At 45.2% G+C, this 27,910-nt stretch overlaps 1 protein-coding gene across 3 annotated transcripts in view; it reads right to left on the bottom strand.

Annotated features, from left to right (window-relative positions):
* The window catches only part of LOC111147902 (spectrin beta, non-erythrocytic 1), a 197,217-nt gene that overhangs the window by 50,267 nt on the left and 119,040 nt on the right, over positions 1-27,910 (bottom strand). For all 3 annotated transcript variants that reach the window (XM_022504166.1, XM_022504167.1, XM_022504169.1), the window contains 9 exons: positions 22,410-22,561; positions 12,982-13,155; positions 8,898-8,989; positions 7,598-7,678; positions 7,093-7,208; positions 3,956-4,068; positions 2,971-3,158; positions 1,813-1,930; positions 504-662 (listed from right to left, as the gene is read on the bottom strand). In XM_022504166.1, coding sequence (XP_022359874.1) covers positions 504-662; positions 1,813-1,930; positions 2,971-3,158; positions 3,956-4,068; positions 7,093-7,208; positions 7,598-7,678; positions 8,898-8,989; positions 12,982-13,155; positions 22,410-22,561 — 1,193 coding nt within the window. The remainder of the gene's footprint in view (positions 1-503; positions 663-1,812; positions 1,931-2,970; positions 3,159-3,955; positions 4,069-7,092; positions 7,209-7,597; positions 7,679-8,897; positions 8,990-12,981; positions 13,156-22,409; positions 22,562-27,910) is intronic.

Genomic DNA, 27,910 nt, shown 5'->3' with positions numbered 1-27,910 from the left:
ACACTTAAAACTCCTCGCTAGAGCTCAGATGCCCTCCCCAAGGCAAATCAGCAAGTACTCGTCTTATAGAGGGGTGCAAGCTTCTATCCAGCACCTTATACTTGTGTGACTGGAGCAGGTAACAGTTTGTGTGAACACAAGGAGAAGGGAAAGTCACTTTTTACTTCTTTTGTGACCAGTCCAACTGCCTTGGAGGATCAGATGGTCAAAGATGAAAGGTAAGAGAAACGTCTAAAATTACATAAATGTGAGCACTTCACACTCACTCACTGGCTCTAAACAAACTCTGCTTGAGCTGCTTCCAAATTTATGAAAAGTCAGACAAACAGAAGACCAAGTACATCAGAAATGATAAACATCCTCTTCATGGGAAGTGAGCAAGAGGACTCGAGTTACTTCAGAACAGCGGGTGTTGATAAGCAGCTGTCCTATGACCCTCAAGGATGGTCTACATTTCTAGATGACCCCGGGAGCGGGTCCCCGAACGAGGTCTAGAGCAGGACCTGAGACACCAGACGCTGGTTTTCGCTCAGCCAGGTCTCCCTCATAGCTGCCTTGCGGTCGAATCTGCGGGCGAGCTGTTCCAGTTTCTCCTGTCTGATGAGCTCGTTCCGCAGAGCCAGTTCTCGCTCATGTTCTGCTTTTTCCAGTCTTTCCCAGGCCTACAGAGGCAAAAAGGAACAGTTCTCTGCATTGCTCAATGAACTTTCCCTGGCTACAGTCAACAGCTAGGACTTCTCAGTAAGACCTGAGAACTCTGTAAATGGGACATCCCGTTTCCACCCTCATTGACTCTTAAGCCTTGAGAAAAACCGTTTTCTCTCAGTTTAGCCTCATGGGAACACTCTCTCCTATCTATATCTAAAAGTCCTGTGTTATATTTGGAAAACAAAACAGTGTAGATAAGGAGCAATATAACTAAATTATAAATCTCTTACTTTGAGAGGAAACAAAGTAATTACCTTCAACAGATCTGATCACATATAAAAGATAAATGATTTCTCAGAAAGAAATCACATTACAAACCTCTTATTCATCCCATCCTGAGCCACTTTTTTTAAAAAAATTTTAACATTTTATTTATTTAAGTAATCTTTATGCCCAATGTGGGTACCAAACTCATAACCCCAAGATTATGAGATGTACACTTTCACCAACTGAGCCAACCAGGCACCCCACCCCACCTTTTTTTTTGAGCTACTTGTTTCTTAATTCACACACCTGACCATTTTGTTCAAAATCTTCACCAAATGTTCACAGTAAATTAATTTCTATGAAATATATCTTACATTTAAAAAATTCCACTTAAAATAATCTAATTGTGTAAAACTGACCACAGTTCTAGATTTCTCAAATTTCTATCTGGATACAATGGCCACTGTCAAATTCTATAATTACAGACAAAACAGACCAAAATGGAAACTGTTGGACAGCCTCTCTGAGAGAAACAGCCAAAATCCTAAGCCCCAACGTCTAGAGATTCCAGATACATGAAATAAGGTTTCAGGTTCTTCCTCCTGCAACTTAAAGATGCTACAGTCGACTGCCTCAGACAGATGAGAGTAACAAGGTAAAGAGAATAAGCCAAGACTGGTTTGATAAAATCTAACATTGCCTCCCAAAACTTTAATAGACCAACCCACCACAAGAATTTGCTTGACCCTCTGCAAAACCTGAGCCACTGCTATCACTCCTCAGTTCAGCAGGCCAGGACCGACCCTTTCAGACTGCCCTCTTAGCAATCAAGACCTAGAACCTGAAGCTTACAGAGAAGGTCAAGGCCCCACACAGGACCAGGTGGATCAGCTTTACCTTGTTAATGTCAGAGATGAGCTTGCCCTCCCGGGGCATGTAGACCTTCTGATTGTTGGCCCTCATCTTGCTCTGAATAGTAAAAAGCAGCACTTCCAAGTTCCCCTTCTCAGTAAACCTAAGTACAGGGGGGAAAAATATGTTTTTCTGTTCCTTCAAGGGCAAAAATTCATTTGCTTTTGGAGAAAAAAAACCTTTCACGCAGCCATACAATTTTAAAAGCCATTTATCTCTGGTCTGATTTATGTGGAACTCATTATGGAGAAAACACAGTGCATTAGTTTTTTTGGGTATTACAGACCGCAAAATGCACCCAACTGTGAATTCTGGTGGGGTTGGCTGGTTACTGCTACTGAGACTTATATTTGGGGGATCACAATACCGCGCTTTTACTAACCACTTCCTTCAAAGTTTAGACTATACATCCTGGACAATGGACTTCATTCAAAGAGCACAGCTGAATATATTCAGCAAGAATCACTTCAAATGATTACCTAGTGTAACTTTCAATGGGTTTCAGAGACTGCAGGAAGGAATTCACAACTAAGCTGGGTTATAGAAAAAGGAGGAATGACTTTAGAACTCTAAGAAGGGATAAGGTCTATAATCCTTATTTGACAATTACAATTTTCAAAAACAAATCAAAAATCAATTCGGGGGATAGCAAAAACTGATCTGGACAGACACAAAACTATTTACTGTCTGCCTTTATTCAATATGTTGTAGTCACACACTTTGCTACAGATTTACTAGTAGGCCTGACAATGGGCTACTGTCTCAAGCCCACTGTGTCTTACAATAAACTATATACAGGTACTCAGCTACTTCTCTAAAATCCAAAGTGTAAGGAATTCTGAAACACATTGGGCATTAAGAGTTTGGGAAAAGGGGACCGGAGACCTGTACCACTTCTTAGGAGTCTCACGTATCAGTATCATGAGACCAGCAGCACAAACTGCTGGGAAGGGCTCACAGAGGGCGTGGTTTGTAATAGAGCTCAGCCACTCAGGGTCAGATGAAAAGGAGTAAGACAGGCCCCTGGCCCCTGGTAAGAGGCACTCATTAAGAGATGAGGTCAACAAAGTCAGAAACAGGAGTCTGAGGCTGCCATCATCTCTCTCCCTCCGCGACTGGTAATGCATCCAATCTGCATCTTACTTGGGTGGTTTCTCCACAGTGCGGTAAGTGTTGAAGGCCTGAAGCTGTTGTTGAACCCCAACCAGAGAATTGGCAAATTTGCGATTGTTGAGGATAATGATGGTTTGTTCAATCCACTCCAGAAGGTCAGAGGCAAGTGACTCATACTTTTCAATCATTTTTTCTGTCTCAATAGCATTGTCAAGCACCTGTAAACGAGCGTGAGAAAAACAGAACAGTAAGATTATATTGCCAAGTATGGGAAACAGGATTATAACCCTACAGGAGCACAGGCACACTTAATGACTGGCTCTGAAACAGTTCTAGGCTACTCTGGCCTAAGCATTCTTAAACTCGAGGAACTGTGTTAATAGGCACTCAGACTATAACTATTACTTGTGAGCAATGACAGCTTAACTATAATTGGTTTGGTAACCTTCCAACCCCCAGGCAAAGGGTTTAAGATTCTGAATGACTCCTGTGGCCTCAGCTCCAGAATTCCTAGAATAACAACAAGGGCTCTATGTTGCTTGGTCGGGTCCCATGAATGCCCATGAATTTTCCATTCTTGCTGCATTAAGAAGACAGTATCACCTGGTCTGAGGTATTCAGGAATATGTGGCAAGTGAACATCAGCCAAATGAAAACTAAAAAAGTACAATAGTGGGGCCTTTTCAACTGGGTAAGTAGGATTTCACGCCCGTGACATCAGCCAACTCATCAGATTTCCAACACCCCATCTTCTGGTAAGGTTGAGGGGAGGAGTGTCTCTGGGTCTGAGAAGCTCCTCAAATCTCTCCCTAAATACTGTAGCTGCTGCTCCTACTTCCTGTCACTCCTAGGGATGAAGAGGCTTCTGCCTACTTCCCTGCCTCGGGGGGGTGCCCACCACAAACCGCTACCAGCTGAACTGATGAGCACACGGGAGAAAAGGGGCTCGGTGGCGCTACATTAAGATGAGAACTTTAATCGTGTCTCACAACTTATAAAATTGGTGTGAACTCACCTTTCCAATTCGTTTTCCTTCAACAGCCAAGGCCTTCATCTTAGAGAAGTAGTGGTAATAGGTCACCACATAAGTGATAATGGACTTCTCATCAGGGTGGTCCACACTGATATCTGTAACCCAAAGAAGGTTTTGTTCAGTATTCTGCTCACAGCGCGACCACCCAGAACAACTGTTCAACACTGAAACAGGCCAGTGTTTATATTGGAGAGTTCTGCCATTGGTGTATTAATTATAAGTCTGACGCGGATGAAACCATCTCATCGACTCTTTTATGATATGAATATTCGTAAATACCTTCTACCAATGCAACAAGACATAAAAGTCTTAAGAGACATGATCCTTCCTCTCTAGGATCCCAAGCTACCAAGAAGAAAACTTCTAGAGAAAAATGAGGACTACGGTAAGAATTCAGGGAGAATTCTTAGCGATGTGACTACTTGCCGGACTAGTAGGCTTATCTCCCTGTCCATGTCCACTCCCAAGCTGGGCTTGGGCTTCTTGAATCCTCCTATCTGCTGATGCCACCAGAACTGCTTCCAGTCACTGAGTCTTTGGACATCCTTATCTTCTTGTTACCCGGTATTCAGTTGGTCACCAAAGATGATTCTATCTATGGAATCTTTATTGTCACTCATGGTTCAGACTCTAATGGTTGAATAAGCAGACTTGAAGCAAGAGCTTCCTCACTGGCTTTCCCTACTACCCAATTCACTTTATGCACTGCCCCTGGTTGATCTTCCAGAAGCATGGCTGCGAACACACTTTCTCCGAGCTCAAAATTACTCAAAAGTGCCCTACAATCTACAAAAATAAAGTCCAAGCCCCTTAATCCTCTAGAATCTGCCTTAACTTTCCTTCCCTTCCTTCTAACCACTGAATACTTACCAGGCTCCCTGTAAGAGCCAACCACTGTTATGACACTTCTAATTCTATAGCCTACTATTTCTTCTCAGGCACAATCTGAGCCAACCTGGACTAGTCAACACACCCCAAATACACTCCACAATTTCCAATACTCCTTCCACTTTACTCACAATTTCCCTTTGCCAGGTACTATAATTTGCTTACATATATTTTCTTTGTTTTGTAAGACTATATCCCCAAGGGTAAGAAGCTTATGTCTGGGTAAGCCCTGTGCTGTTCCACCTCTCAAAATGCTGGTGTGTTGTCTCGCGTAACAAGGGTAGTCAGTCAGTATTCACTAAGGGAGACAATGAATGTACGAAGATGCCAAGTGGTGGAGGTATGGCAATATTGGGTGACACTCTTGACTTAGGACAGAAAAGAGAATACACAGCATGACTCTTAACTGATAATCAGGTTCTTTTTCAGAATGCACTCACATGCGTGCCTTCTATCTTCCTGGCAGCCCTGTGTGAGGCAGGATTGTTTCTCTTAAAGATGAGAGCACTGAGGCACAGGGCTGGAAAGCTCCCTGCCCAATGTCACCGAGGCAGCCTATGGCACTGGGGGCCAGAAGAGCAGCTACTCTTTCCACCCTAGTAGTCCCTGTGGCCAACTCTGCTTCTGCTTGGCCCCACCCAACTATGCTCCAAGGAGAAGGAAATGGAGGACTCCCCCCTCCAAAGCTGATCCTGTATGCAATCTAATAAACATATAATGTTGACATAACTGGGAAGATGAGAGCAGACAAAAAACCTTGTGGTTTTGTAACCTGTCTGCAACTGTATCTCAGCTGATGCTCTCTGGGCCACTGGGCAACTAACAATAGCTAAGGACAACTAATAACCAAGATCCAACCCACAGGGTAAGTGACATCAATGGCCTTTTTTTAGTTCCTTGTCTTGTGATCTGAGGAACATATATCCCCTTTTTCATACTGGGAAGGGATTAGAAAGATTAACTAATGAGCAAGTTATTAAAAAAAAAAAAAAAGGTTATTTAGCACAAAGAGCTATGGCTGAGAAAGAATGTCTTCCCATAGTTAAAACAGGGGTAAAGACAGAAGATTAATCACACCCCAAGGAATTTTAGTTTTCTGTTTATATTAAGAAATCATTTAATACGTTAGCACAAAGATAATTTTATCTCAGCTTCCGGGATAGTGAACATATCAGTGAATCTAATGCACTGGAAAACAGCAAGCCTGCTTGGTAGCCTCATGACCTCGATCTGCCCTTGGGGAGTTGAACTTCCTGTTCTATATTTATAAGAACTTTAAACTTTCACTCACAGTTTTCTCTCTCTGGTATTTGCTCACAGCTATGAGCTGTGATCTACAAAGCTCCCGTACTACAAACAAATCCTGTTATATTTCAAATGCTTTTCAGAATAAGAAAAAGTACCTATGACAGCTCCGGAGAAAAGCCTGGAATTAGGACTTTGTTAAGTAAGGGAGCTATAAGCTGAGGGAATGCCCCACATAGGTCAGCTCCATGTCACCTGCAGTCAGGCTTTGGGGTCCTGCTGTAAGGACTGAGTCGATCCGGGCAGAACTCAGATGCTGTGCCTCCAGGCAGTCAGCCCTAAGAAGGGACTGTGAGTCCCAATCCTTCCACCCAAATGTTCCCATTTCCTGCTGTACCTTCCTCACTTAAGCTCTTCTTACTCAAAGCAAACAGAGCACAGCCTCCTACAAGCCCCTCACCCCAACCCCCTGGTCTGCACCCACCCATCCCAAGGCTGCCTGCCACCTTGGCATGAATGCCAGTCAATAAGCATTCACTGAGAGCCTATGGCAGGTTCCCTTCATTGAGAATAGCTGCTAAGAACTTTTAGTGACTGATGAATAACCTCCAGAAACTTTGACCTATAGGGCCCCGACCCACCTTTCCAGTGGTAGTTCCCATTATTACTTTAAACACCATTCCCAGTGAACTGTTAGTCCCCAAACACGCCTTCCTCGGTCCTGGTTCTTCACCTCTGCTCAGGCAAGTGCCTCTGCCTAGCAAGCCCTCTACTTCCCAACATGTTTAAATCATACTTGACTTTCAAGGCCTTTTCAAATATAATCCTTTGCACAAATCCTCAAGTAATTCCCACACCAAAATTAAGCTCCTCTTGAGCAATTCCCAATGCACACTACACAAATAAACTGACGGCAGATTTTCTATTAGCCCCTCACTAACAGAGATGCTGCTGGAAGTCCCACCTTATATCTCTCAAGTCCTTACCTTCCGGATCCAACAGTTTAGTGAGGCCAAGGTGCTGCTCTGCCAGGTTGAAGGCATTCTGCAGATTGTAGTGTGCATTGGATTTCTTTAGCTTGTCAAAATCTATCAGGTCAGGCCTATGCAGAATGAGAGCGGAACAGGATAAAAACCATGGCTTAAGAACACCATGTGACCAATGACACACCAGCATTACTCCAGAAATGGTAGAAACCACTTTACTGAGCAAAGTAAAACTCTATAATATAAATCATCAAACAATGAAACCTGATTTTTGAATAAACACTTCAAAGTTTATTAAGAGAACTGAAGATAACGGACAAACTGATTTGTTTGGGAGAATTTACATATTCTCTCACATTTTCCTCACATGGAATGCAGGAATTCCCACCGTGGTGCAATATCTAAGGCAATGGATATGAGGGTCAAGAGTCACCCAGATCGGGGCAGAAGAATGTCAACATTCTACCCCAAAACTGTTAGTATGATTTCTGAGGAGGTGACTTACCGGTGTTTGTGTATCAGTGCGTTGAAGGCCATGCCATCCCTCCAGCTTGTGGTGAAATTGTGAATGTTGACGTTCGGGTACCTACAAAGACAAAGCATAACAGAGTTACCAAATAAAGACTGACAGTTTAGTGAAATGCAGTGTTCATGAAAAAGCTTGTCAGTACTGAAAAAATGTGAGGCAATGAGTATCAAAAGGACTATCAAGTCAGAGCAAATACTTCTTCGACTTTAGCTTTCTATTAAAAAAACAAAAACAGAAACAAAAAAAACCACATCCATGTGGCTTTTCTTTCTTGGTAAGTCAATCAGACAAAAGATGTGAACTGAGTCTTAGATTTAAAACACCATGGTTACATAGGAAAAAGTGACCACAACCAAGATAACCTCTGAGACTTCTTTGCCTCCACTGGCTTTCTCTTCTGCCAGCAAAGATACTAGGACCCCACAGTCACTGACATCTAAATTCTGGGGAGAGAGGAAGCAGCTACCTGTTCATGAGACACTCAGCTTTCCTCCTTGTATCACTCAACTGAATAAAGTTTTATATACCAAGGATCTCCCTGAACAACTTCCCTCTGTTGGAGACCTACCCTATTCACTTAGCTATTCAATACTGTTTACAGGCTTTGGATCTGTGGTTGATTCAAGGCTTATAACTATGTTGATCCCCTTATTAGGCATACCCACTTTATGAGTTTCATACTTTTCATTAACTGATCATGTCTATTACAGTTATAACTGTCCTCAAAGTAGTTCTAAGTAACTCTCTAGTTAACCGGGTAGAAAATCGGTTCTAAATACTAGACCCAACAATTTCAGTGAGTAGCAGAACAGATCAGTTCTCTAAAAAAGCATTTTCACTAAGATTTCAAAGGAGGAATAAAGGGAAGGAAAACTGAGACGGGTAATGTATAAAGACTACTCTTAAGTTGACTGCACAAAGCTTCCCCAAAGGAGCAAAAATTAAAAGCCGGAGAAAACCCACTTGCTTTTTAAAGTATCATGGATGTGATTCTTAAATAGGGTTTCAGGATTTTAAAATTCAAGATCCACTGTTCTCTGGAGCTGCCTTAATAAAGAGAGGGAAATGGACTGCGGAGCTGACAGGTCCCGAGCGTCAGTCAGAACTCCTCCCATGCTGTGAGCGAGCTGAGATGTCAGCTACCTACTGCTTATGAGTTAACAAGACTTCTCCATGGAAGGAGTGGAGGAGATAGCTGTCAACACCTCAGAGAGATGACTGCAGCAGGGTTGTCCTGGGTGCAGTGGCCCCAGACCCCCGGGGAGTTCATACTTACCCAGCTGTCTTCATCTGGCACCACAACAGCAATGCATCCTTGGCAGACTTCTTCTCTTTGTTGTCTTCCGTCTCTACACTGATATCCTGGATCTAAGATTTACGAACAAGCATTAGATGAAGAGATGGGTCAGCTGCCCAATAACAGCCACAGAAGAAATGATCTACACATACATGAAGAGTACACTTCAGGCCACAGCCCAGTTGTAAAGCCTATCTACTGTGCCAAAGAAAACTGCTTTCCCCAAGGTTCACCTCATTGAAACAACAACCAGGTTTTCTACTTTGCAGACATAAGGAGGAAATGAAGAATACTTAGCTGCACTACTTCCCAGGACCCACCCCCCCTTAGGGGTCACTTCTAAGCTCAAAAGAGCCCACCTTTCCAACTACAAGTGGTCACTGTAAACACCCTACACCTTGTCAGACCCCAGAAAAATCTTCGGTTCAGTTTTTTATAACCAAGTATTTTTCACACTAGGGTGCATGTCCCTCATTGATGAGGACAGCATATATATATATATATATATATATATATATATTTTTTTTTTTTTTTTTTTCCTAAAAACTGACCCAAATTCCCAGAAAAAGCATGACCACGGTAGGCTTCCATGGTCTGTGCTATAGTCCCGATGTCTGTGGCTCCCCCGAACTCTCAGGTTGAAATCCTAACTCCTAAAGGTAATGGCATTGAGAGGTGAGGCCTAACAGAGTAGGATCCTCATGAACAGGACTAGTGCGTTATAAAAATAAAGGCTTCAGAGAGATCCTTAGTATCCTCCACCACGTGAGGGCACACTGAGAAGTTTGCCATCCAGAATGGGCTCTTGCCAGCCCATGCTGGCTTGATCTCAGACTTAGCCTCCAGAACTGTGGGAAATGAATTTCTATTGTTTGTAAGCTACCCTTTCCATGGTGTTTTGTTACAGCAGCCGGGATGGACTAAGACAGTCTGCATTCATAAGCCACTCATGGAAAGCATGCAAGCAACATTATACAGAGCTGGGTCTACTGGCACCAACATCACACTGCCTGGGTCTAAGACCAGGCTCCACCACCTATTGTGTGTCTCCAGGCCAGCTCCTCAGCTTCCCACCTGAGGAACGGCCAACAGCAACAATGGCTATCTCACAGTGTTACTGTGCACTTGAACAAAGAAAGAATATGAAGTGCTAAGCTCATGACGAGGAACCCGTAAATGTTAACTCTGGCTTAGGGGTCGCCCTACCAGTTACGTGATTTTAGACAAATGCTCTAAATACCCTTTTGTCTTTAGATTCTTACCTATTATACTATAATGTGGGACAGGGATTGAGGTAAATGGTGTTGGCCTAGAAGGCCACCTATCATCTTTTAGCTCTAGCTAGTCCAAACTTCCCTACCCTGGTCCGTCATGGAACTTCCCTACCCTGGTCCGTCATGGGTCTTCCCATTTAATCTAAAGACATGCCCCAGAATTCTTTTTGGGAAAGAGACAGAAGAAGGATGAAATATATAAATACAAGATTATAAAGGTAGAAACTTTCAACTGGGAAAAACCCTTAGAAATTGAAATAATTATAACTTCTAAAAAAAATTACCCCTTTTTAACCATGCTAAGTATGTGAAGTGTGAGTCTGCATAAACTCTAAACTCTATTATTAGGATCGTTAGTTCTTGTGCTGAAAGTAACTGTGAAAGAACCTTATTCAAGAGGTAAGACACAGACTCATCAGGAAAGGCAGGTGGAATTCTACACATTAACCCCTGTCGACCTCATGCTTCTGTGTGAAGAGGGGAATCTGTTTCCAGACTTGGTCATTTATACACAGTCTACCCTTCTGAAAGGATTTACACAAGGCAAGACTTTCCTTCCAGTTTCCCACAACATCCTTTATTCTCTCTTAAAAGGAGAGCAGAATGAAACCTAAATGTCACCATTAGTACTTAATGGATACTTCCTCCTATGCACACACAGGACAGGCCATGTCCTCAGAGCTCTAGACACGTGCACACGCACACTCACACGTGTGCACTGGAAATTTAAGACAAGGCTGTATATTCAGGAGCTGGAGGAAAGAGAGATCTCTTTGGAACGTGGAGAAGCTTCACAGAGGAAGCAGACAGTGAGCTGGGCCTTGGCTGATGTAGAATCAGTACCTATCTGTGGAATGAGTAGGGATTTAATACAGCTGCTGGACGGAGGAAGCTAGGTCACGTAAGACACCAACACTGCAGGCCATGCAGTGACATCAGCAGCCTATGTTTCTTGCCTTAAAGGAAAGAGAAAGTACCTATCAGCATTTACAAGTTCAATTACAGAAAAAGGCAAGCTGTCAGGAAGCTAATTAGTCAATGACTCAACCCAATTCATGCTGAGAATCTTGGAAAGGGCTGCGTGTGCCAGCTCGCCAACATGGGCAATGACCTGGTGTGAAAAAAGGCCACCATCAGGATGCCCTTCCATGCTCTGATTACTACAGGCCAAAGGCAAGAGAAAGAGAACTTTTTACTTTACAAAACTGAGGGGAAGCTCAAGGAGGGTCCTACTAATGGTATTCACTCCATTGTCAAATCATTTGGGAACTGACAGAAACCTACATAAGAGTTCTGTTTGTAAAATAGAGTCACCGATTGTTATAATTAACTCCATTCATGATTTCATCTCAATAGTGGTTCCCGCTTCAGAACTTCTTAACTGGAATCACTGGGACTGCCACCCAGGGATTCTGAATTACTAAAAAGCTTTCCCCAGGCCTCCAAGGACCTCCTGGCTTTGGAACCACATCCATTCAGGGAGTTTCTCAGGACAGCTCTGTTTCAGCTCCTACTCCTCCTCCCACCTACCCACCCAGAACACTGTTAACTCAAACCCATTCCCCTGGGGAAATGGGAAAGAAAACGATTGGTTACAGGCTGACTTCAGAGTTTTACCAAGAATACAAAGAGCTTAAATTTGATTTCCGTTTCTGCCCTTTTTTGGTGAGACTTTTATTTAGCCAGAAAAATCAATCAGACTTTATATCAAAGGGGTGGAACAGGAAGGAAAGGCACAGAGAACAGAGCCACCCAGGAGACAGGACTGTTAGGACATTTGTTTGCAGAGTAACCTGATGCTTTGGTAAGAAGTGTTTCCGGCATTTCAATTCTAATTGAAAAGCAGGAGCAGGAAGCACTGCCTGGAGAAAGAGCCAGTAACCAGGCCAGAGGTGCTCCACAGGGCTGAAATTCTGAGCTCTCTCTTAAAGGGTCAGAAGCAAGCACTGCTGCCCTGACTGGTTCTGTAATCCTGGATAAGGCTCCTTCCTTTCCTCACTTTGAGGAAGACAGAATGACCTTGAGAGTACCTTCTGGCTTAGAGTACTTCTTTTTTTTTTTTTTTTTTTTTTTTTTAAGATTTTATTTATTTATTTGACAGACAGAGATCACAAGCAGGCAGAGAGGCAGGCAGAGAGAGAGGAGGAAGCAGGCTCCCTGCTGAGCAGAGAGCCCGATGTGGGGCTCGATCCCAGGACCCTGAGATCATGACCTGAGCCGAAGGCAGCGGCTTAACCCACTGAGCCACCCAGGCGCCCCTGGCTTAGAGTACTTCTATACTTAGAGCCTACCCCCGAGTATAACAAACCCATAAAATTGTCATCAATTCAAACAAGCATAAGGCTCTTGCACATTTCCCCTGAAAACTGCTTCCTCACATCCAAAGGAGAATGAGAAAGTGAAAATGGAGCCCCCCCACCCCATGTCATAATCCTCAACAGCTTCCCCTAAAAATACTCCTCCAGGATACATGCTACAGTGCGGCAAAGTTCAGTCAGTCTAGTGCCAGACACCTAGCACCAATGACGTCCTTGTTATCTTCGCTCCTGAAAGCCGAGGGGCAGAGACACCAGGCATTTAGAGCAGTGGGCAGGCTGCAGCCCAGAAACCCCCTTATCTGACAAGGGCGCTTTTCAGGGGCCAGCAAAACTAAGGGAAGATGTGGTAGCTGCCAAATGCCGACGGGGGCTGAATGGACACCCAGCTCCACACACCTGACTCTGGGATGCCATTTCACTAGCACACGGTACCCAGGAAGAAGGCTGAATCCCGCGGCCACGTGCCCTTACCTGGAAGCGCAAGATGATGGTCCAGATGAGGCCGAGGGTCAGCCGGTGGTTCCCATCCACGATGTCATGGGAGCCCATGTTCTCAAGATGGACTCTCTGCTCCTTCAGGAACTGAAGGGCCTTGTCCACATTCTCCAGACAGTGGATGCGCATTCGTCCCTTGGTGGGTTTAGGCTAGAATCGGGGAAGCAGAAGGCAGAAACAGACTATGTAACAGGGTGCAGACAGGCTGGGAGCTACTGCCCAGAGTTCCCATGGGCCCGTTCATGCAGCACTCTCCTCCCCACACCAAAACCTTCAAACACGTGTGTGCTCGCTCAGTACAAGGACAGTGTTTACCTAACATCCTTACCAGAGAAAAGTTTACTTAAGGGACGGGGATCCCTCTTCAGAGGTTTGTTCAGTCATGCAAGGGACACAGTTTATACATGAGCACAGAAGCTGGAAGGTTAGAGAGAAAGGAACCCAGTCTCCCTGAAGGATTCAGAGCCGCTGCTGCCACCCACACAGCTTTCTGCAGATGCATGGCAGAACACCCCTGAGACTTTCCTGACTGCTTGAAACATAAAAATAGGTTTGCTACTTGCAGGTCTGGGTTGTTTCCTAAGGCTGGCTCCAAATGAAAAGGGGACACACTACCAAATGAGAATTTCCAAGTGGCAGTTTCATGAGGGTAATGTGGAGGGCTGAGAGAAAGGGTGTGACTCACTGAGAAGAATAAAGGAAAAGGCAGTATGAGAGCAATGTAATTTGAATACCCCAATGTCTCTTCTTTTTACCCAGTTCTATCCAACCCAAGAAGCTCTGGGAAGGTGAACATTTTGAATAAACAAAGCAAAAGATCAAGGCAGGCGCGCACACACACACACACACACACACACACACACACAGAGGAAATTCTCCGTGAGTCTCCATCATCTACTGGGTCTAGAGCAAGCTCATGTCTCCACTGCCTGGCACTGGCCTGCCCTCCTTCTCATTTCCCAGCACAGCCCCTGCTAGCCTGGGCTGCACCTCAGGCTGATGATGCTTCCAGCTGTCCCAGGGCCTTTCCCTCTCATCTCTTTTCAATGACTGTGCACCTGACTAGGGAGACAGGGGCCCAATGACATGTGCTGTTTCAAACCCAAACTGTCTTGGTGCCAAGGCCTGCAGAGCAATGAGGACAAGGCCATTCTACTAACTGTAGCACACGGTCCCCAAGTGTGCCTCGAAGGGGTAGCAAAGGTCATTTTCTAATGGAGGGTGAGAGAAACAGTGTGGATGGAATCAGGAGGGGCTACAGGGAGGAGGAAGGGAACAGGGAGTAGATAAGGGGACTGTTGGGTCTCTTCCCAAGCTCCATCAGGTATAACCACTATTATTTCAGACTCGATCTTGAGAAACTCAATCATAAACGCACAAGACCTTCCAAGCCTCTATTCTCTCTCTACAGTGTCTCAGAGGAACCTATGTTCCTTTCCACACCCATATGGGTACAAGGAGTGAATGGGCCAGGATGGTGATAAAGGTCCATTTCCCTGCAGGTTGATAGGTCTAATGCCGCATCGCAGGGACCCCAAGGGATACGACTGGCCATGCCAGATGAGCTATATGGATGGTTCACTGCAGACCCAGATGCAACTCAAGTTCCTGAAAAGCACCAACCACTGGAAATACCAGGGCATGAGACACAGGAAGGAAGTGTGGGTGGCGGGGAGTGGAGGTTGGAATTTAGACAAACCTCATCAGGTAAATGATCAGACTCCTTCAAATGGTTAAAAAACCAAACAAACCTCATGAACTTCTAAAAGGCAGGGAAAAAAAAGGAACGGTTTCAGCAATCACTCCTCTTTTTTTTGCAATTCTCCCCCCTGTGCAATATGCTTCTGTTGGACAATTCAACACAGAGGACAACAACTGTGCTGCTGAAATGCCTATATTCAAGTTACAATTTCACCACTTTCTAGCAAAGCAGAGCCTTACTTCTCAATTGTTTACCCATAAACTGGTAAGAATACCAATAATTATCTCAAAGGGCTGTTACATAAATGAAATGGTAAACTAATCATTATGGTGTTCTCAAACACACAAAATGTCTTCTCTCTCTACCAGCAAAGGCACAAGTCTTTTCCTCCCAACAATTCTACTTAAAACAGGAAAAGGTGGGCTCCCACTTCTCCCTGTGTTTAGATATAATAGACCTCTCTGGAGAAAATAGGAAATATTTAGACTCTAGACACAAATTCCCCACTAAGAACCTGAGAAGTTGAACATACTTCAATTCAAAGGCAAGCTCAAAACCAGGAGCAACCGTACCTCTAAACAGTGATGATGATAACACCATTCTTCTATTCTGACACCCCAAATTAAATTCTAGACTCAAATGAAAAGAAAAAGTGGTAGAGAAAAATGTGGCTGGGTGGTGTCCCGACGGAGGGGAAAGGATGTGAAAATACTCAAACCTCGACATTTGGGGCTTCTACACACAGTAAGAACTCTGTGGTTCAAAGCATGTTAGGAAACAAGTCTGAGAAACATGATTTACAGACATTTTAAATCTGATTACTGCGCTGTAGCTATTACTTCAAACTGGACAAAGTCGTGCACGGCAACAATGAGTACATGCACCTATCACCTCACTCACTTTGCCGCCCACTTGCTTCTCAAACCCTTCCCCACCTTCCATCTCTGTTGAAGCTCACTCATCAGCAGTGGCCCATTCCCGCCTTCTATACCAAAGGAACAGACAAGACACGGTGAGGTTACATGACTCGTTGGTGGCACAGGAGGAGGGGGGGTAAGAACCAAGATGAAAACTCAAGAATACCAGCTGCCCGGTCTCCTGCTGGGTTTGCCCTCAGCACTTCTATCCTGTTCTGGGGCACAAGAGCTGGGCAAGGGGGCAATGATGACAGGAAATTAATTTTAGGAAGTATGAGTGATCTCACAGAGCTATACCTTGTAACACACTGGTTGTTAAAATGGCAGAGCCCCCAAATCTGAATATTCTTGGCTGCCATGACTGCCCTCACCTTTGTGAGGGTGCTTGATGATGGTCATCACATTCGGTCCTCACAGAAAGACCGTCAAGTAACTGCCACTTCACTGAGCAGACACTGTTGGACGGACGGGAGTAATCCACGCCGCTAGTCCCTGCGTGGCCGGCACGGACTCCAGAGCTCACGCTCTTCCTGCTACAGCAAGAACCAAGAGTGGTGCACATTTCCACATGAAAGGAAACAGACTCAGTTCCACCTGGCAGATAGTTTTCTTTTTCTATTTTTTTTTAAGTGCTATTTTTATATTACTAAACTTCCATCCTCTTAAAAGGAAAAGAGAGTTAACAATGGAGAAAACTAAACACAATGGAACTGGGGGAGGGGTGCAGTCCTCAGTAATAAACACTTTCTTGGGGCAACGCCCCAAGAGCAGCTGATTCTGCCAAGAAAAGGAGCATTTCCTGTCCTGCCTCCTCCATTGATTACTGTCAAATTTCCACTGTGATGCTGGTGCATCCCCACCAAAACATGAGACTTTCTGTCCTGGAGGTCCCATCCGATGGGGCAGTCTGAAATGCATTCACGTGGAGAGACGCTCGATCCCAGACCCACATGGGACATAGAAATGAGCGGCAGCTGTGGTGGCAGCAGCAGAACCGCTCCTCTGAGGAAATGCCCATTTTTACAAATCCTCCTTTAAATCATTTTAACGAGCTTCCCTGCTCTTGCAAGCACATTTCCTGTTTCCCTTCCCAAGGTCCCTTCTGTCCCTTCTGGTCCCAAATCTTTATCAAGCACAGCTCTATCCTAGGCCTCACCCCAGACCCATCTATTTTCAGATTCCAAAGAAGGAATGGAAATCACAGAGCTAAGGAAACACCTCTAGCTCCTGACAACATGATTCCAATGGCTTATTAGAACAACTTGTCCGAGCCCTGCCTCTGAGAAGCAGTGTGGCCTTGGGAAAATGCGCCTGAGTAGACCCAGTGCCTTTAGAAAGCAACAAAGGAACTGGATGGTTCTCGGTCCACCATTCTGCCTCCACTGCCTGCCCATCCTTGAGTCTGAGTCTCCTCTACCCTGCAGGGTGTCAGGATATGCAGAACTACAGAGTAATCACAATGACAGGGCTTCTGTCAGAGCTTAGAGACAGCAAAGAGAACACAGATGTTTCCTAGAGAAATCTGGCCTCCCTGAATAAAGAAGGAAGACATAGGGGAGGATGTCTGGCAGGGTATTTTGGTAGGCCCCCTGGGGGCTGGGCCACACTGTTCCACCCTGGAACCCTTACTCCCTCAGATTTTCTTTATGTGTGTCCCAAGTCACCTTGAAGCCACCTGGAGCAGGAGCTCTCCAAGGGTTGCTGGGTGACAGAGTACCAGCCCTGGGAAGCGGGAGAGGCTGACTCTAGGACTCCACCTGCTATGGACTAGCTGGATGGCCTGGCTGGCCACTTACTCTGACTCTCAGTACTTATGAAATGAATGGATCTAACTTAGTGGTCACCAAAGTCACTTCCAGCTATAAAATACAATGGATGTGTTGGAGAGCAGAAGGCTTACCAACGTGCAAGGTGAATTCTCACATGCCCACTGATTCCTTGCTCTGTTAAAGAGGATATGGGAGGAAAGAAACTAACTGGTCTTCACATACCAATGTGACAGGCACTTGCTTATCTTTGCCTTTTAATCAAAAATAGTTTGAACACACACACACACACACACACACACTTACACGGCTCTACTTAATTCAGATGGTAGGATGAGAAGCACTAATTTCAAAATCTCCTCTAGTACAATACATAGCCAAACTCACTTCACACTAAGTCCCCAGTCAAGTTTTGATTGTTAATGAGTATAAATGATCCTTGTCCAATTAAAATTAAATAGCAGCACACTGTACTCCACTAGGTCCTGCCTGTTTCCTTCACTGGCCGGGACCTCTCCCAATAAATATTTTCCTTCAGCAGGGCTCAGCAGGAAAGGAGGGCACCAACAAACAGGAGAGTGGACTGGAGTCCAGGTTCTATGACTTACTAGTGACACTGGCCCTGGGCAAGATCCTGGTCACCTCCGCCTATTTCTTCCATAAAGTCTAACTGTCCACCTCATTAGACTGTGAGAACTCAGTGAGATTGTGGACGTGACAGTATATACTAAAAAGCAAGACATGCTCAAGTTATCATCATCACTCTTTCCCAAAAACCTCCAATTTAGCTGGGATACTTTCCTACCCCAGTTCCTTCCTGACAGCCACCACCAAATGTGCTCCTCACTCTCCCTCAGAGCAGACGTCTGACCCTTATTTTCTCCACCATCTACACCTGAACACCTCCGTCTTGGATCCTGCTGAAACCCCACCCACTTGCCATCCAGAAGGCTTATTGCCCCTTCTGAACTCTAGGGCTCTGGGACCATTCACTTGGTACTTGATAGTGCATATCTATCCCCATTAATTCACTTTCTGCATTTAAATTTGACTGCAATTTAATGGGGGGGGGTGTTCTTCTATGGCTGGTTGTTCAAAACAAAAGAAAATTCTCCCAAACAAATGATATGACAAACAACAGGTAGACTCTGTGGGCCAGTTCACAAAACCCCATTTCAACAACAATACATGCCAGTATGACTCTCCTAACAAAGGCTTTATGTAAAACTCCCCCAGGGCAGTTCAAAATGGGATTTAAGGCTTAACAAATCTCATGGTAAATCTATCTTCCCCACCAAGCTCAGCCTGTTTTGGCATTAATGGTAGCAAAGAAAAGAAAAATCCTGTTGTTGATTTCTCTTCTTTGATGCTGATTACCAGAGCAAGACAGAATATCAGGAAAACAATAGGCAAGCAAAAACCAGTGCCATCTGCATTGGAAATGGCAGGAGCTGGGAAGAAGGGCAGAGGTGTTCAGAAAACCCTGTCTTCTCTGGGTCAGAGGTGAGTGCTCTGGGGGGGAGGATAGAGTATTCAGAAAACCTTGTCCTCTCTGGGTCAGAGGTGAGTGCTCTATCTGGCAGGAACAAGGCAGAAAACTGGTGGCCTTACTTAGAACCATTCTTCACTTCTGAGGCTCATAAAGGAAAGGGGGCAGGCACAGGCAAGCCTCAAACCTGGGTTGTGACCTGTGGGCTCCACCTCACCCCCAAAGTCCAAGCCAATATTATTCCCAAGGCCCTGGGATCTGGGACCAATGATGAAGTGACTGACACAAGTTCTGTGGTCATAGCTTTGATCTGCTCAGTTGACGCGGAAGTCAAGGGTGGGTCTATATTTTTTAAGGGAATTTTAAAGCAGCACCTTTATGAAGAATTACAGTCCATTGTAATTTCGGAGGAAGATATGGGGGAAAAAATGGTTTTTTTAATCAACAACCCAAGCCCACCCAAGTACGAGAAAAGCTTCCTGGCTCAGCCTCAAAGTTTCCTCATTGCTCCACAGACTGAGATAACCTAAAGCAAAGAGAGGAACATCTCCAGACACAGATCCTATCCAAGCCAGGACCACAGAAGGAGATTTCTGCCTTCTGACGTTCCCAGTACAGCAGAATCGAGTGTCCTGATAACCCAAATGCCTACTTAAAATGTGTTCAAATGTAACTCAAATTTTACCGAGATGGGAATGGGGTTAGGGTGGAATTGTTTGGGTCGTTAAGCTAATGTTTCTTTGAACTTAATAAAAATCAGACAAATTTCCTCCTCTTTAAAAAAGGATTACCCGACTCCAAGAATTTCTTAATAAAGTAAACAGATATTCTAGTTCTTCAGACATTCATCTGTTATATACTGCCTAGCTGATGGCAAGGCATGGGGCTAAAATACTGAGACACAGGTCCAGATGGAAGGCAAATGTTTATGTCACACAGGGTCTGGGATCACTGTGCAGAAAGTCCAGAACTAACTGAATGCTATCCGACCATAAGCATTTAGCTGTGGACAAGAATTTACCCAGGCCTGGAAGCTCTAACTGCCTCATTAGTTTCATACTCTGAATATGCAAGGATCCTTTGGGATAAGCCCTCAGGGAGGTCATCTCCTATAGGGATGGTCTCTAACTGGAGTTGCCGCAGCCTCCACTGCCAACAGCAGAGAACAGTTTGTGTCCCCTCCAGAAAGTTCCATGAACCAAATAAACCACAGGGCTAAAGTGGCTGAAAATCTTCAGTCTGAATGAATAAGAGCTTTAGGTCACTATCTATGGTATCCTTATTTTTGGAATAAGAACATTAATCAGACTGCCTATAATCAGGGTTGGCTGTGAGGAATGAATAATGAAAGAAGTTAAGGCATCTGGGGGTTCACAAAGTAGTATGTCATTGCTAAACACAATTTCTGGCACTCACTGCCTAAGAGGTTGGATATGGCACCCATTCCTATGTTTCTCTCCACCCTACTCTTCTAGGTCTCGGGGTGCCTTAAAATTTTTTTTTAAATATCTATATATATATTTTTAAAGAGCAAATAAAGCAAGGAGTGGGAGGGATCTGCACATGACTAAGAATTATGCTTTGCTAGTTGCTTTCTTTTTCCTTACTAAAGTTCTTGTTACCCTGTTCAGAATAAAGGCAACGGGGCTGATCCCACTTGTTATGTGGACATTATCAAGACACAATCTTCTTCATATTAAAGAATTATGGACCTTCAAAGGTGAACACTTTGCTCCCTACAGCCTGGAAGACTGGACCCTACTGGAACCAAAATAAATGTTCAAATTAATTTCTAACCACATGACATTTAAATGATTTTTTTTCAGTCATTTTCAAAAACAAGCAAAATAAAATCAATAAATAATCACACTAGACTAAACGTTTAAGAAGAAAAAAAGGAGTTGAGAGGTATGGGGAAAAGTCTGCTTATAAAAATTAAATTTAGGGGCACTTGGTTAGCTCAGTCGGTAGAGCATGCAACTGGATCTTGGGGTTGTATGTTCGAGCCCCACGTTGGGTGTACAGGTTACTTAAAAAATAAAATCTTTAAAAACAAAACAAACAAACAAAAACCTAAAAATTAAATTTAAAGGTACATATCACAATAATTTTACCCTAGGTTCTTACATAAGACACACTTCAAAAAAAAAAAAAAATCAAAATGCAATAAATGACAGGATCCTGGGATTGAGCCTCACATCCGGCTCGATGCTGAGCAGAGAGCCTGCTTCCTCTTCTCTCTGCCTGCCTCTGCCTACTTGTGATCTCTGTTTGCCAAATAAATAAAATCTTAAAAAACAAAACAAAAAAAACTACCTTGAGGGCAGCCACCATGGTCTTGGAAATCAGCCTCCTTCACTTTTTGAGTTTGTTTAGCTTGACCCAAAACTCTCAAAGAGGATGAGGTAATAAGACCTGCATGCTTGGGGAACCATGAGCAGAGACAAAACTCACTACAGATGAGATGGGGCCTCATCAACTTTTATAGGACTCTGTTCTTGAACAGAGGGGCAGGGAGGGAGAAAACTCTGTTTTCACCCAGGGTCAAGAGGCAGTTCTACTGGTTGGCTACTAACAGGGCAGCCCCTTGCCTGTGGTCGGAGGTGTGTCGGTCTGTCTGCATACAGACCCGTGGGGCTGGCGAGTTACAGGGTGGAGCTCAAGTTAAAAATAAGGCTTTCTGGCAGTCCTGCCAAGCAGCGGCGTCATAGTTTCCCAGTGATATCACTACAGATGTGGGGCTCTATCCCTAGGTGTCACCGTTTGGCTCAGTCCCACTACTACCTATGGAACTACATATGCTCTGGTACAATTTAGCACCTATTTTCAAATCAAGACCAGACAAAACCTGTTGGGTCAGTTACAGGGACTGCTTTAAGGTTCATATACAAAAGTCACATCCGAGACAGCCGCAACAGCTCTGGGAAACAGAATGGGGACAGAACTTTCAGTGTAGGCTGGCAATTCCCCTGCCCAAAACAACACAGTGAACTGATCAGAAGCTCTGTGTTTCCAAGGAGATGACAAAACACCAGCCTCTTCCTCCACCCCCAAAATTAAAAGTATGCAAGGAAGAAGGCAAAAAACACCAGAGACTACTGAATTCAATTCTTGCCACCTTGTAACGGCAGCTCAGATTTTCCAGAGAACCTGTAAGAAACAGATTTAAAATTATTCCATGACCTCGTGGGAGAGAGATTCATCTTGGAGCCAGTGCCCGAGTCTGGCCCTTCAATTTCCAGCACTGGGCCCTGTTTAACTGGGGACACCAGCCAAGATCTTTCAGACCAAGGGTAGTAACGTCACAAATTACCAGAACAAGGCCGTTTAATTACAGTTCAAGAATATCACCTAGGCTCAAAACGGTACACAGGAGCTTTTTCCAACATGTTCATCTCACTTATCAAGATTATCCTTCTCAAAAACATCAATCATTAATTGCAAAATTCATCAGGAAGAAGCCCACACTTGATTTTTCAAAAACATTCTCTGACCTGTGGTGCAAGTCACTTAGAAACAGTCCCACTTACCAGCCTCTCTCCGGAGAGGACTTCCAGCAGCTTGATGAGCATCCGTCCATCTCGAAGGTCAGTGTACAGGTCTGTGATCCGGCAGGACACTCGGGCCAGGTGGGAATTGACCCACTTGGTGAAGGTCTTCTTCTGCACGGCTTCGCGTTCATCTGCAAGCAGAAGAGAGCTCCCTTTACCATCAGCTACAGCACAGCGGCAGCAGCTATGTGCTAGTGGGGTCACAAGACCCCAAAGGAAGAACAGGAAAACTATACGCTAATGAGACCTCAACTTAGCTCCTCTTAAGCATGATCAACTCTTCAGGAATATTGGAACCATAGAACCCTTGAACACATCCGAGCCCCTAGACGTACCACCAGCAGAATATCCTTGCTCTCATTCATTCCATTTTCTTTGCTCTCTGATGAAGAGGCCAGAGGATACAGTAGATCACAGGGGAGGCCTGTGCAGCCCTGCCCAGCAGCCTAATGTTTGGTAAAGTTTCTAATGTATACGTTGCAGCTATGATCATTCCTCCAAAAGGCATGTGTTAGAGAAGTACACAGTATATGGAGGGATGGGGGGTAGAAAAGCTAAGGAGACAGTAGGAAATTGCTTCCCTCATGTACAAAGGATCAGAAGATGGATTCACTCATGACCTCGATTTGTTTTTTCCACCCCCCAAGATTTTATTTATTTATTTATTTATTTGCCAGAGACACAGTGAGAATAGAGAACATCATCGGGGAGAGTGGGAGAGGGAGAAGCAGGCTTCCCGCCAAGCAGGGAGCCTGATGCAGGGCTCTATCCCAGAACCCCGGGATCACTACCCAAGCTTAAGGCAGTTGCTTAACAACTGAGACACTGAGGCGCCTCATGACATGATTTGTAATGACACTCTTACCTGCCAAGTCCCATGCCCCCATGAGCAACATAGAAAATAGCAGGCAACACGGTGAGATGCAAAGAGATCCGGCTGGGCACTGGGAGAGCAGAGCCTGGTCCCAAGGTTTTGCCAAAAATGTGCTGAAATACTGGGTTCAGGGTCCCCTTCCACAAGATGGGTGGATAGCTATGATCTCCAAACTTTAACCATTCACTGAAAAGGCAACTGATAGCTTATGGTCTAAAGTATAGTAGTAGAATAACGAAGTCATCCAGGAAACAGTAGTTTTTCAAGCATCAGTGATCAAGTTCTGTCCAATTCAAAGCCTAAAACTCTAGACAGATCTGTCCAGAACTGGCCTTTCACATCCACACAAAGAGGCTTACAAACTTCTTTCCTCTGAAGAATGTTCTAAATGCAGGCTGCTGAAACCTTCAACAGGGACACACGGAACGTAACCCTGTACTCATTCGTACTCACTCACTGTTTTCTACAGATACACCCTTTGTTAGCTATTCACCCCACTTCTGGTTCTTTAGCATGAATGTGTGCCAAAAGACCCTTCAAGATCTATTCCTTCCAGTGTTAAGCCCAAACCCACCAAAGCTTATGCATTAATCTATAAAAAAGAAAGCAGATCCTCCCAATTTTTTGTGTTTCACCACTACTAGGTGACAACTCAAAAGCAACCTTTGCTTACAGGCATGTACTGGTGGCCCAGGGGTACCAGGCTCCCAGGTGGGCCAGAGCAACCACTACCTGGGAGGTCTCCCTGGAAGCCTTTAAGGAAGCCTCCAGCTACCCCAGCACAGGGAGGGAGCCAGGTAGAGCCCACAGCAGGTGAGCCTGTACTGTGGAGAGCCTGGCAGGTGAGGCAGCTGGCCACCTGCTGCGGTGAGCTCAGCCTTTCTCTAAATGAACAGTCTGTCCAGCGGAAAAGAGGGCCTTCCCCTGGGACAAAGGCCAACTCAAAAGAGACAAAGGATCAGAAAGGGCAGGACTGAGGGAACGAGAAATAGGTAGTAAGGGGCACAGTGTGGATGAAAAAGGAGCTGTACCAGTAACATCATGAGAAGTCACAGAGAGATGATCACGTGCATTATTAATCACACAATCATCATGATGGACGGCAACTTCATGACACTGACACAAGGAGCTGAATTTTTTTGGCTGAAAGTTGGGTGTTTTGAAAGACGAGGTCCAGAACACAATACAAAGATATTAAGCTTCTCCTAAGTACACTTCACAGACGGCAAGTAACTCCTGGTTCAGATGTATTTAGGGTCAACTAATTTTTTTTAATACATTTTATGTGCTACACTGGAGTTGGAAATGTCTTTAATAAAGCCCTTGATGGGTATCAAGGCTTTTATTAAAGGGTTTGGGCTCAAAGTCACTACCACACCCAGCCTATCAAGGGAACAAGATCAAAACAAAAACCTGCTTGGATTATGGTATTTCTAAATATACAAGCACAAAAGGTGTTCCTCAGCCAACTGTCACTCCTTTGGGTAAATCTCACATTATAGAAACACTCCTGGCTTCTTTTAGGTTCTGAATCAACAGGCTCCTTTATGAGGGGATTCCAGAGACCTGCTTCCAAAGACAGTAAGTGCACTCCCCCAGCACCCAGTTCTGAGAGTTACAGCCCAGCCCTGACTCTCCTCCCCCAGGAGAAGGCACAGAGGCCACTGGTAGAGCAGAGCACTGAGGGGAAATAAAACTGTTCCACACAGCCTGAGGATCTCTGTGAAGTGGGCTCCTCAGGTCCCCAGAAACTCCAGGAAGAAGGGAGAGAAGAACCTGAACAAAAATAAAAGGAGAGCAACAAGAGCTTGCTTTCTTGTCCTTACTCCTGCTTTCTTTTATGTTCCCCACATAGCCTATGAGCAGGCCCCAGGTCATGTAAGTGTGCCAGAGAAGTCACATAAGACCTAAGTTCTTCCAGCTCACACCACGCACTGGAAAAGGCAAGGAAGATTCCATCCAGGGACCAGACCAGAACCAACACTCTCATGGCACACTAGGGGCAGGAAATGGGCTCAGCAGTGACACACAAAGTCCAGTCAACTTAGTGTGTCCTCTTACAATGGATGGCTTGGTGAAAAACAAACATTTCTGAGGCCTGAATGAGGGAAAGGGAGAGAAAAAAAATCTACCCAGCAGTCTAGCTGAGGATGAGGCGGCATGTCCCCGGGGACTCAGTCCTTTGTTCCACCCTTCCTGGGAAGGCACAATGACATCACCCCTGCACTCACAACCAGACGCCTGCCTGAGAAGGAGCAGGAGGCCGTGGGCACAGACGATGGAAGACAGTCCAGAGGCATGTTTCCAAGCCTGAGCTGCTGTCACTGTGCCAGAACTGTGTAAGGAAGTGGTGGGAGGAGTCAAGAAAGGAGAGCCCACTTCCAGTTCTACCCGTATGAGGCAAATCTGATTAACAAGAAATGGGAGCCCTTACAAATTCCATACTGATTTGGTTATTTATTTATTTATTTTGAAAAAAGAGTTTATTTATTTATTTGACAGACATCACAAGTAGGGAGAGAGACAGGCAGAGAGAGAGAGAGAGAGGGAAGCAGGCTTCTTGCCGAGCAGAGAGCCCGATGCGAGGCTCAATCCCAGGACCCTGGGCCCATGACCTGCGCCAAAGGCAGAGCCACACAGGCGCCCCTGATTTGGTTATTTAGGCCAGTGGTTCTCACCTCCCCTCAGGACATGTAGCAGTTTGGTGACATTTTTGACTGTCGTGCCTTGGGGGGATGGGTGCTACACTGGCATCAGTGGGTAGAGGCCAGGGATCTGGTAAACATCCTACAGTGCACGGACAGCCCCCACAAGGAATTATCTAGCTTAAAATGTCAGTGGTGCCCAGGCTGGGAAATCCTGGTATACACATTCTGGGCTTCCAGCAAAAGGAACTGGCATCCGTGGTGTCTCAAACTGCACTTCCCAGAGAGACAGAGAGACACGCATGAGTTGGGGGTATTGTTCATTCATTACTCTCTTAGCTCACATCCAAGGCTTTGGGATCCTGATGGTCTACATGCTGGCCACAGCAGGAGAAATCTCTGTACCTTCAACCCCACTCATCCCACAAAGCACTTATTACTTCTTTGCAAGAAAGAACAGTAGCAGCTGCCACTGCCTCAGCCTCCAGGACAACCACAGGTGTAGGAGGCTCTCTGGCCCCATATGGCAGTGGGCATTTCTGCCCCTTAGGCCAAGTCATGTCTGCATCTGCTCCCAAGGAGTTGACATGGTTGAGCCTGACACTGGAGCAGGTTCCCTGTTCCTCCCTTCCCCCAACCACCACAGCCCTGCCCATAACCTGGTAAGTGCTGCCTCCCAGGAACAGGCACCTCCACGGTCCTGGTAAGCACCTCTCAGCTGTGCCAGTCCTTGCCCCCTCCCCCTCCACACTGTATTCATTTAGAGACTGACCTAAAATCCCTCTAGCACTGGATGAGGAGGTGAAGCACAAAGCACGGGGCCTGGCATGTTGTAAATGCTCACTAAATCAGCTCCTTCTCCTCTGGACCAGCAGAGCAGTGCTCTCATCCGTTCAAACCAGCTGAGATCCAGGATCCTGGAGCCACATGCCCGCAGGGTGGAACAAGGCTTTAGAAGTCCTCTAAAACAACACTCTTTCAAAAGCAAAAACATCCCTGCTACTGTACTTGGGCCAGGTATTTAAAAATCCCAGAAAGGGGGGAAACTATGTGTGTGGACATGGCTGTAGGTTGTTAACAGTCTTACTGAAAGAAAACATCTTGTTCTTTCTTTTTCTTTCCTTTTTTTTTTTTAAAGATTTTATTTATTTATTTGACAGAGATCACAAGTAGGCAGAGAGAGAGGAGGAAGCAGGCTCCCCACGGAGCAGAGAGCCTGATGCAGGGCTTGATTCCAGGACTCTGGGATCATGACCTGAGCCAAAGGCAGAGGCTTTAACCCACTGAGCCACCCAGGCGCCCCTTGTTCTTTCTTTCTTAAGATAACAATATCATCACTGAGACTTACTATGTCCTAGGTAGGTTATCTATGTGCTTTACAGTCTCCACAGCTACTTCCACTGGCAGAATTAGTAACTTTCCAGGCAGGCTGGCTCCAAAGCCTGGGTTCTCAACCACAATACAATAATGCCCCTAGCATGGCATTAAAACACAAAACCCAACAGGTTTCCATGATACAAGATCTAGAATCACCCACCATCTCACCATCCTAACCCAAGTCCTTATTTTATGAAAGGGTCTGCTCCATCACTAGGTAACTCCAACTACTGGACAGTGTCTCTGTCCAGTCTAGATATGTCTCTATGGCCCAGCAAGGCTCACTCCACCCACAGAGCCACAGAGAATATGGGTCTCCCCACTCGTCCACATTGAGGGTCTTCAGGTTCAAAAGTTCCTCACTGACCCCTCTTCACAATGAGTGGTACAGTGTGGTAGGCAGAGTAGAAACCAAGATCGTACCTGAGGACACAACTGCCCAGTGGAAGGCAGGACCTGAGGCACCTGCAGTGCTAGCAGCCCAGAGACAGTAACCTGGGGAACCAGGTGAAGAAAGGGCAGAAGGAACCAGTGGGAGGGGGCTCGGTGAGTCTATGTGTCAATGCAGGAGTGGGAGTCAGGAA

Source organism: Enhydra lutris, unplaced genomic scaffold (assembly GCF_002288905.1).
Source record: "Enhydra lutris kenyoni isolate GAN:26980312 unplaced genomic scaffold, ASM228890v2 scaffoldscaffold18, whole genome shotgun sequence".
Taxonomy (NCBI): Eukaryota; Metazoa; Chordata; class Mammalia; order Carnivora; family Mustelidae; genus Enhydra; species Enhydra lutris.
The sequence above is the reverse complement of the archived record's forward strand: the minus strand, read 5'-3'. Positions and strand labels throughout refer to the sequence as shown.